This window comes from Chelmon rostratus, chromosome 10 (genome assembly GCF_017976325.1).
Source record: "Chelmon rostratus isolate fCheRos1 chromosome 10, fCheRos1.pri, whole genome shotgun sequence".
Taxonomy (NCBI): domain Eukaryota; kingdom Metazoa; phylum Chordata; class Actinopteri; order Chaetodontiformes; family Chaetodontidae; genus Chelmon; species Chelmon rostratus.
In genome coordinates, this window is record NC_055667.1 from 18845425 (window position 1) to 18857000 (window position 11576).

An 11576-nucleotide genomic window follows, 5' to 3' on the forward strand; every position below is an offset into this window, starting at 1 on the left:
CTATATAATCAACTACTCTTTGACACATTTTCTTCCTTCTATGAAGAACTGGATCAGTGTTCCCTGTGGTCCTCCAGCAGCACTCTGGGCAGTCTCTCATACAGGCTATGGTGATCTCACAGGCCCTGTCATGAGGGCAGAAGTCCATTAAACCCCCCTACAGATAAATGCGTTGGTTAAATATACATGAGATTCTCAAGCTTCAAGAAGATGAAGTAAACCTTGGGTTGTAGCAACATTCTCTTGCCTTGCGCAAAATTCTGCAACAGTGATGATGCTCGAAAAAGTCTTGAATTACAGACAGAGCCAGGCGATATCCGATAACTATCCGTCGCAGGTCATCTGACAGCATAGAGGGTGACCTTCAGTGATGTGGCACACTGTGCTTGGCAGAGCACTGATTCAAAACTGCCCAGCATGACTAAAAAGGGTTGATGTAGGTTGATTGACATCGACTGCCTCCACAGGTCCAGATGGGACCTGGATACACACATGGGTGCAGTCTATGGCTTCTTTAACATTTAGGAAGCCTGGAGGAGAGGACTAAGTTAATACAGAGGCGTGTCTACACGTAGGCTACCTGCAACTGAATTAAATGCCTGTTTTGTTCTTTGTGTTTCAAGATGGCCAGGGAACGTGATGAAAATATTCATCGCTTTAGATGGCTGCTTCAGAGCAAGGTATACCCTTCTTATTTCCCAGCACTGAGTTGCCTTTGCAAGACCTTCTGTGTCACCACCACTGTACAAGAATGTCCCACATGCAAAGAAACGCAGAGCTATGCAGACAGACTGAACTGTGGTTATGGCTTGGCTTCACTGTGAGTGTGCTTCCTGTGTGGTTCTGGCAGACTACATAGGTAAACTATGCTGGGCCGTGTGAACGTGTCTCTGTCCCACAGATGCTTATCAGGGAAGCCCAGTGGATAACTTCTGTCTCTGAAGACCCTGCAGGCTTGTGGTGTAAACACTTGTGTAGAATCTGAGCACCTTCATCCACGTGGTTGCTGAGGACTGGACATGCCTTAGTTGTCTGGAGATGGCCTTTGCATGCAACGCTTATGTAGCCTAGCCCTTTACCTACATCCAATAACCTATTGGCTATTGAAGACAGTGACAGTGGTAAGACATGATTTTCTTACCTTGTGTATTTCTGTCAATATGTTCTTTGGGACTGAAGTAAACACAAAATGCAATTAATGCAACTGCAACTGGAAATTATTTGAAACACAGCTAAATTAAGCTCAATAGTTATCTTGCAGCAGAGCAGGCTAGTTCAGTGGTATGAGTTACCTCGGTTACTGAGCAGGGAATCCCATATGCCACAGTGATAGAACGAAACTCTTAAAATTAGTGGAACTTCCCAAAATAAAACAGAATCTTCCTTTATGCCTTGATGGAAAAGGGCTCAGGGTGACTCAGATTGTTAGGTTTGTCCCTGTTTGGCAGGCATCTATGACAGTCTATCAGTATGGGGGAGGAGTGAGCTACATGTAATTAAACTAGTGGTTTAACTACATTTTGCACTAGCTTGTTAGTATTTCAACTACATTCATATTAGCATTGTGATTCAAGTAGTTTAATTACTTTTTTGCCTTTTTGTGTAGTTAACTACAAATAATTTTGGACCATAAAAGGAAAGAAATTATTCTTAATTTTTATTTTACTTGAGCTTTTCTGCTGTCATTGAACCCATCTTGAGCAGCCCTGTTCCCCTGTCCGTTACACCCTGACCGCTGTGATGGCAATGCATTCGTCAGCCAGCCACCACCACCACACACATGACCTCTGGGTAGTGTATGTGCAAGGGGGCGGATGTTCAGTGTTTACACAGCAGCAGCAGCATCATGATAAATCTCCCGGAAACTCAGCCTGAGGACGAACCACCATGACAACCATCGTTTCCACCACAATTTGAATTACTGTAGGAATACTCTTAATTTTATGTCGTCTTATCCGATTTTATTGACGTTTTTTCCCCTTTTTGTCCACTTGTTTTGGTTTATTTTATTTTTTGTGAGGTTATATTGTCATCACACCGTCCTGTACGTTGTGTATTACTCACCTGTCCGTTTCTAGTTTTATACAAAACAAAGCTGACATTCCTTGCACTTTCCCATGAATTGTGGGCTATTTTATGTGTATGTATGCCCATGTAAGTGGTCACATTTTGTATTAAACTCAGTTGAGTGCCATTTTCCGCTTGCATTAGGCTTTTTTGTACGGTATGTATGGTTTGTCAGAATTTCGAATCACGGGTACATTGTCAATTTCATGTAGCCTTAGTTAACGAAACCAGATTGCTCCATGGGATAGCTTTGCTGTAGTTCAACTTGGTCCAGTGTGAAGTAATTTGTAGCTTGCAAAGCTATGCTTTCACAGTAACACTCCAAACACTGCAAACTATGATGCTGTGCAGTCACTTGTAGCAGTTACGATTTGAAGAGGACAAGAACTGGAGCAGCTTAAGGCTAATGAAATATAAAAGTAGGAATAAATCTCTCTTTCTTTGATGAATTTGTCGTGGAGAGATGGAAACCCTACTGTGACAGAAAAGTTGAGTGTTGACACAAAGCAGACTGGTGTAAGTGTGTGTACTTGCAATGTTACAGTTATCTTTGTGAGAACAAATTTATTTTAGACCTTGGGAGTGAAGCCATTTTTGGAAAGTGAGGACATTATGGCTGTTTGAGGGTTCAGACTTTAAGGGCAGGGTTAAGATTAGGTTTAGGTTAGACTAAGGATTGGAGTTAGGCATTTAGTTGTGATGGTTAAGATTAGGGTAAAGGTCCAGGGAATGCATTATGTTAATAAGTGTCTTCACAAGGATTGAAGTGAAATGTGTGTGTGTCCGTGTGTGTTTGTATCCCAGTGGGGACTTTAAACTTTGCTTCAACTTTAAATAGCACATGATCTCCGGTCAAGGTCGCCAGAGGCATGAACTGCTTGTCAAGTGTTAAGACGTGCTTTTAGATTTAAGTTTAGAACCACAGTAGGTGAAGGTTAGGGTTAGCATTCAGCTGTGATGGATACACTGTAAAGAATTTCTCTGTAAAATAATAGTAAAATACTGGCAGCAGGGACGCCACTATTTTACTGTTGTTTTACAATGCACCTACTGTAATTTATTTTAACAGTATAGTGCTGTATTTTGAATTACAGTATATTACCATAGCATAACAGTGGGTGGTGTGGTAATTTTACAGTACATCTACTGATAGATAGATAGATAGATAGATAGATAGATAGATAGATAGATAGATAGATAGATAGATAGATAGATAGATAGATAGATAGATAGATAGATATACTTTATTTATCCCAAGCTGGGAAATTGCAGTGCAGCAGCAGCATTACACACAGTGAAATAAGTGAAAATAAGACTATAAAGAACAAACTATACAAAATATAAAAATAGCGAGCAGTAAAAAGATTATATACATAATAAAATAATAAAATAGCCAAATAGTAAACAGTAGTAAAAGTATTGCACAAAAGGAATATCAAATGCAAATGAGTATCAAAATAAGAATATCAAAAGCAAATGGCAGTGAAAATAAAGTGTACCGTGACTGTAAGAACAAACTATATATAATAAAATATCGAAATAGCAAGCAGTAAAAAAAATTATATACATAATAATAAAATATCAAAAGCAAACAGTAGTGGTAAGAAGTATTGTGTTATTATTATTATCTTCAGCTGTTATTGTACAGTGTAATGGCATGTGGCAGGAAAGATTTCCTGTATCTGTCCCTTCGACAGCGGAGCTGTAGCAGCCTGTGGGAGAAGGTGCTCCGCTGTCTGTCCACTGTGTGATGGAGAGGGTGCTGATCATTGTCCATGATGGATAGCAGTTTATTCAGCGTCCTCCTCTCCACCACAGTCTCAAAAGACTCAAAATCTCAAAAGTCTCAAATGCACCTACTGTAATTTATTTTAACAGTATAGTGCTTTACTTATTTTAACAGTAAACTACTGTATTGTGTCCGGTACCGGGCCGCACAAGAAATAATGAATTATTTCCGTTTTATTTATTATCTGAGTCTGAACGAGCTTTTATTTAGATTTTTTTATTTTGAAAAATATTTTTATTTTGAAAAATGACCGGATTCACTCGGTTACATCTCGGTCACTTGAGCGCTCCGATTTAACCCACACGGGAGGCAGACGTCTTTGGAAAGTTTCTTTGCGAAGGGGAAAAGGCCCCGTGAAGAGAAAGAAGAAGAGCGACGACTTCAAAGAAAAAGAAAGCTTTTAAAAGACAATAGCAGGGGTCCTACTTGAAATATGGATTTTTCGCGACTGCTGGTTCCCACACACCGAGCCCGCTCTGCATCGTGTGCGGCGACTGGCTCTATGAGGCAATGAAGCCTCAAAACTGCTTCTCCACTGTAGACCAATTAGCCTGGATTAAAAGACAATATTCTTGGTGCAATGTTAGGAGGAAGTTGCATACGAGTACACAGTGGATTTACGTTCATCATTATATTTACAATATAAACAATCTACGTACACCCCCTCCCCTCCCGGGCCGCGGTAAAATTGTCAAGCGTTGACCGGTCCGCGGTGATAAAATGATTAAATGTTACTGTAAATCATGAACTCTGACCTTGAATATAAAATCAGATCAGACCTTTAAGTAACAAGTTTGGGAGCCCCAGGTATAAAACACAAGAGAATATATATTCCACAACATTGCTGTACTTTAATACAAACCCCCAGCAGACTTTGTAATACTAATAACATTTAGAACATTTGTTTTACAAAAAGAAAAGGTGTTCCATTACATATTTGGAAGAAACTGTACACTGCACTTTTACACCTACACCTCCACCTCCACCTGCACCTTCTGTGTACTTAACTTTTAAGTACACACACATACTTAACTAAATTATATACATTTTAGTATATTGGCACATTTCATTTTCATTGGTATTTCATTTCATTGGTATATTTTATTGTTTACTGTTTATGTACATTTTAGTATATTTCAGCTGCTGTCAGTACATTCCACTGGTATATTTTATTCTGTTGGTACATTTCACTGTATATATTCTATTCTGCTTGTATATTTTATTCTGTTGGCACATTTCACTGATATATCTTATTCTGTTGGCACATTTCACTGGCATATTTTATTGTTTATTGTTTAGTATATTTTATTGCCTTAGTATATTTTCATTCTAGTATGTTTTTAATTGCATTTACGAATATTTTTATTGCACATTGGCTTATTTTATTGTAGTTATCTTAATTTTATTCTTTCTAATCTTCTTATCTTTCTTACTGTCTTGTTTCTAACATGGGGGTTGCAATGAAAATTTCATTGACATGTCATGCTCAATGACAACAAAGGATCTTGAATCTTGAATCTTGAATAATAACAGAATTCTTAATGACAAGCTATACTAATGAACATAACTTCAGACACTGCATTAAAATAGCATCAAGAACAGTGTAACAGAACAGTCGAGCTTGCAAACAAGTCTTTTGCACATGTAGATGTGAACAATAACAGTGAAAGTGGAGAAAGAGAAGAGAAGGAGGAAGACAGAGCAAACAGTGAGAGTACTTGACTGCAGCATTTGGCTGGTATCCTCAATAACAGCTGACGAGTGCCTGTAAAACAAACAGACAAACAAGAGTTTAGCAACACAACGTCACTGAAAAAATATAAAAATGTGAACAGACTAATGGAGGGAGGTACTGGTACCTGATGTACTGTTAATAGGCTGGCCTATATTTGTAAGAACACTTAAATGAAATTAAATGAGTAAGTGATAAGATGCTAACACTTTACAAAGGTCAGAAACAACACCAGATTGCTAACGTTTGCTAACTGACTTCAAGCTTGCTTTGCTTATTTTAGCAGCCTGACCAGGTGAAACAGACCTAATGAAATAGGCTATTATTTATAATGTCAACGGTGTAATAATCATGCAGACAGATCGATACTGGACTGACAGTTTTGGGAGATAAAAATAACTTTACCTCTTTGGCTGAAGTCCACATTGTCTGCTCAGAATGACGTAGAAGCTGTGCTGTCCAAAGTCAGGTTCAGGAATATCCTGTCACATGTTGTCACTCAAAAATGACTTGAGTAATGTGAAAAGTTTGAGTAATAGAGAAGTGGTATCATCAAAACAGAAACATAAGTCCACAATTATCAGTATGGATAGTGACAAGACTTGTGAGGATTGTGGCGCCTATCTATATCCACCGCTTGACAGAAAATACTGTTAAATTACAGTTTGTTATTCTTAACAAAGCATTAACTGTTAATTTACATGTGGGGATAAATATTTAACAGTATTTTGCTTTTTTTTTCCAAAATACAGTAAGATACTGTTGTCACATTGGAAATTTACAGTAATCCACAGTTTTATGCTGTTAAATTACAGTTTTCTACTGTTATTGTTAACTGACTGATTTAACTGTTAATTTACATGCTGTGGATGAATATTTAACAGTATTTTACGATTATTATAAAAAACAGTAAGATACTGTAAATTTACAGAAAAATTTGTTACAGTGTAATACAAACGTATGTGTGTGTTTCTCCTCTAAGAAAGACATCAGGCAACCTTAACATAACATACAGAGGTTTATTGGTGACAGTATTTGATTCAAACATATATTTCCTGAGTGCAAACACACTGACTTTCTCTTCCTCTCACTTGTGGGTGAAGCAAGACAGACTAGAGTCGAGCCTGACACACTGTAAAGTGTTTTTTTTTTAAATGTACTCAGACCAGACACATCAGCACAAAGCTGTCATTCACACTCTATATTTAATCTCACGTTTATAGAGACAGTACTACAATGCCATGGGACTATATCTGGGTTCCACATCAGCTTGATGGTTATATTTTGGGTGATGTGAGGCAGCAGGGTAACCGTGCCTCTGATGAAGGAAGTGAAACTTGCTGTCCATTTGCAGACCTTGCCAGATGCATTTCACTGTCCAGGCAATTTCAGCCATCCAGATAATGACAGGTTGCACATATCATCATATCATTGTTGTTTTTGAAAAGCATAATACTTGAATTCCTTGAATAAATCATATACGAGGCATTTTTCTGTTTGGCGCTTAAAAGGTTTTTGCTAATACTGTTAATATGTTTTCTTATACTCCTGGGTATATGAAGCCTGTGTTTCGATATCTAATGTGCTATTGTTTGGAACATCATGCATTTAGGCATCTTAATAGACTAACATCTACAATTGAAGTACCTGGTGATAGACTGCAGAGGTGTTGAATAGGTAGCAGCATATTGGTGTAAGACTTAGTGTGTTAATTGAAATACTTGTTCTAATGTGCATTCAGCAGACACGCAGCAGTATTTCCTCACTTAATACCAACAGCATGCCGATGTTGTTTGTTCTGCAACTACAATATGTGTCAGTGTGACAATGAAGGATGCTATAACAGTCCAAGGATAGGTTAAAGACTACTGTGACAGTTATAACTACCAGCCGATCATTCCCTTTTCTGCAAAAAAAGCCAGTTAAATACATCATCGTGTTTAAAAAAATAAAGCTATAAAAATAAAGTGACATTTTCTCAGTGCACATAGTGTAGCTTCACAGCCTGAAGAGCACTTGTGCTGTTCACAGTATTGGAGCGAGGTACAGCCCCAGCGAAGTCCAGTTGTCCTTCTCATCTGCCCTCACAAGCCCTGCTCCAGTCCCAGAGCTGACCCGAGCATCGCCCTGACTTTGCACATCCCCAGGGAAGCGCGTAGACTCAGCCAGGAGCAGGGTTGTGACGTATGGATGTCAGCCCAATAGTGCAGCATCTCCCTGGGTGGGGTGTGGTGGATGGACACCATCGCCTGATAGCAGCAGCGACCGTATGGCACACCTGGGCCACCAGAGAAGAGCGGGCAGTGCGAGGGCAGCACCCCAGCTGCCCGGGCACACAGACCAACAAACACATCCTCAGGCGGAAGAGGTGTTGATAAAGGTGATGCAGAGGCTGCCAAGGAAATTTTGAGCAATGCAGAGCGGGAGAGAACATAGGCCGTACCACTGCAATAGTCTGGAAAGACAGAAGGAGGGTAGGCCCCCGAAGGGAGATAGTGCTTGCTCTCTGGGTCACGGTCCGGAGCCACACGGAGATGCACTCTGCCCAGGTATAAGTCTCCTTGTTCATAGGGGTTACGGCTCTTGTTTAGGAAGTGCAGGAGGGCACTGGGATTGAACAGGACATCATCATCCACTTTGCCCATGAAGTGAGCCTGAGGGCAGAAGCGGCGGGCCCAGCCCAGCATTGACAGAGTTTTCAGGGTCAGGTTGGAGTAGGTGTCCAGAAAGCGCCCCTGAATCAGGTCTCCTCGCTCTCTAGCCTCCTCTATCAGCAACTTGGCCAGTCCCGGGTCAGACGCCACACCTACCATGAAGAGAGTCATGACCCGCAGGCCCCTCACCTCCACCTCCCCTCCCCAGGTGTCCCTGATGGCTTGGCGGGCTCTCTGATTGGCAGGAGCCGAGGTAACCATGGTGATGAGGTAAGGCTTGGCACGCTGGCACACGAGCGGGCTGGGCATGAGCAGGAACTCCTCGGGTCTGGTGGGAGGGACGCTCTGCGGGGGGATGATGCCGGCATGCGGCTCCACCACCGTGTTCATGCTCATGGAGGTGACCCATAACTCGATGAAGTCCACAAAGAGCAGAGCAAGCAGGGCTGCGCTCGCTATCGCCGCGCACAGAAAAGGTAAAACACCAAGCCTGTTCCCTCGCTTTCCAAACCGGGGCTTACATACCCACAGTCCCCGTCCGACCATGACCAACCCCCACTTCTCCTGCGCAGCTCTGAAGACCGCTGTAGCTGCCACAACTCACCCGTTTCTCACCGGTCCTCCTCCCCTTGTCTCCACGACCAGAACCACTCTGCTCTCGCTGGGCTCCTGATCTCTTTGCACGGAGGACTAGCAGCTCGCAGCAGCGGCCGGAGGGGCGCGCCGGTGTCGGTGAGGATGCGGTAAAGAAGCTGCCTGGTGGCCTACTCCCGTGTTGATGCTGCAGCCCAGTCGGCTTTGCATAAGTGGGATATGCAGCTGCGCAAATGAGAAGGTCGATTCGGCAGCAGCCCGCAGCTATTTTTGCCCTGATTCTTCAGCTTACTGTAACATGGAGCGACTCTGTGGTCGATTGCAGCATAGGGAAAATGTGGCAGTTTGATCAGAATAACTCCACCTTTAGGCGATGTGGTTAAAACGCGCTCTGATGCTCCGCTTGTGATGAGCAGTTTTTTTTCCGGGCATCAGGCTGCGTATTCCTTCACTGTCCTGTGGACCAACCAGCCGACTACACTCAGATCTAATGGGACAATCCGATTTGCTTTCATACTGTGTCGACAAGATGTTGACCCAATGCGTAAAGACTTTTATGTTTGCATGCATCGTGCAGTCTAACTGTATTTGGCACCTTTGGATCATAAACCTGACTTTGACTGCAATTTACTAATACCAGGTCATTTCGAAGCATCTATTGGCTGCAGGGACGGAGATCAGAAAAGCGATAGATGTGCTGTAGCCTGCTATGCGATCGAAGTCTGTAAACAAAATCTCGTGAAGTGGAAAGAAGATAAATATTCCTATTTGATAGAAGCGAGGACATATCTGAGGGATTAATATTTTCCCGGGTATTTTGAATAGCTCAGCATTTTTTGCTGCACCTCTATTGTTTTCCAGCACAGCCCGTCCCGACACACCTGGCAGTGCAGGGCGACACTTGGTGGTCATTAAGAGGAACTTTTTTTTCCGCTCAGGTTGGACCATCAATCTCTACTCGTTTCTATAAAATGGGAGAGAAGGTCATGTAAATGCAGGCAAACGGATGCAAATCCAAAGTGATCCTGTGCTGCTGTGCTTCAGAGAGCTGTCTGAGTGCACCAATGGACAGAAATACGCACAGAAAAAAGCCTGAGGCATTTTATTCAAAATATTATTTAGGTAAGTTGTTTACTTTGTGGAGGCCGTGCAACTACATTACCTCCGTTTGTTGAAACACAAAACATCTGTTGAAGCAAGAGATTTTCTCATCTTGAGACCAATATGTCAGCTGTTTTTACCACATATGAATAAAGTTGATAACTGCAGACAGTGGGCATTTAAAAGATGAAAGAATAAAACGATGGCAGATTTTTGTGACTAGATGGCATCTTATATATTTCTATTCATCCCGCCTGGAAACATTTGAAGACATATTAAGTACTCTGCTTTACATGATAATTTGTCTCTGGTGTTCCCAAAAGAAGAAAATAATCCAAAATATGAATATGCAGATATTTATTCCAAATCGTTTAACTACTAGATGTCTCCTACTTGTACCAGGATCAGAATCCAAATTGTCCAAGTTGCAAGTTCCACGTTTTAAAGTCAGATTTAAGGAGAGCACAAAGAAACTTTCCACATTTAGAGGACGGATGTGAAAACAGACTCCTAGTGGCAAGCTTTGCACATATGTCACTCTGCACAGTGAAGGTCAAACATTCATGGCAAGTAACAATAAGCAGCACACATGTTTGAGTGGACGAGGACTTTAACTTTAACAGACTTTTGATTCACAAGTACATATGTTGGGTGCAAAGGGTGTGGCCCCTGTTTCTAGTAGCACAAAGATCAGCGATATAAGCACATACTGTTTTAGCATATCTTGATACAGCTCTTGTAAAGGACTTGTTAATGACCTCAAATGAAAACATGTGAAGAATAGCTGTGTGGGAGCTCAGAAGTGTTTGTGCGTGTTACTGTACTTGAAGTTGCTTCTGTTCCAAACTTATAGTACACAAACTATGGATGATTTTATAGCACTATGTAAACATTTTTAATACATGACAGACCTTTTTCTGATAAGGACTCTTCAGACTTTCTAAATTTATCATGACAGTATAAGCCACCATGAGCCTGTTATTACAGTCAGTGTAAAAACAGCATATAGAAGAATAAAGTGGCAAAGCATTGATTATATATATAATACACTGTGTGTTTGTTGTACTATTTAATAGTCACACTTATACATCAGTCACTTAAAAACTACATGACTACATACATGACAAAGGCTTTTAAACATTTTGTCTTAGCATGTTTGGATATGTCTTTAATTAACTGTAAATTAGAGCAAGTAAGAATGTTGCGATTTTATTTTGTTTTTATTGTACCATATTTTTGAAACTTAGATTTGATGGTTTTAATTATAATCCTTGTAGGAAACATCTTGATCAGAGCTCTTGGCAGTTTCTAAATGCTATTTGGCAGTGTAAGCTGTCAATACCTGGAAATTTCTCTGTCTCAGCCTTTTGTTGAGCTGACATTTCCCTCTGATGATGACTGCAGGAGCCATCAACTCTTTAAGGGCCTATGAAGTATCAGCCTCAGAGTTCCTAATGGCATTCTTAATTGGTGCTTCGATATATCCAACTAAAGGTCAGTATAATGGATTTACAAGAAGCAGCATTTGGGAAAATGTGTTTCATATTTCTATGGAAACACAGTACATTGTTGCAATGGCAGAAACAGGGTGACTGGCTTACTCTCAGCTGAAACAGCTACCACCTTTTTCAAATGATAA

General features: G+C 40.9%; 1 protein-coding gene across 1 annotated transcript; it reads right to left on the bottom strand.

Annotated features, from left to right (window-relative positions):
- Window positions 1–7302: 7302 nt before the first annotated feature.
- Window positions 7303–8788, bottom strand: b3galt4 (UDP-Gal:betaGlcNAc beta 1,3-galactosyltransferase, polypeptide 4). The gene has a single exon (XM_041946650.1). It carries the CDS (start codon window positions 8786–8788, stop codon window positions 7673–7675), a length of 1116 nt encoding a protein of 371 aa, XP_041802584.1. The 3' UTR covers window positions 7303–7672.
- Between the last annotated feature and the right edge of the window lie 2788 nt (window positions 8789–11576).

Excerpts from the sequence above, each read along its gene's own strand:
- b3galt4 (XM_041946650.1), bottom strand. The coding sequence starts at position 8,788 with ATGGTCGGACGGGGACTGTGGGTATGTAAGCCCCGGTTTGGAAAGCGA.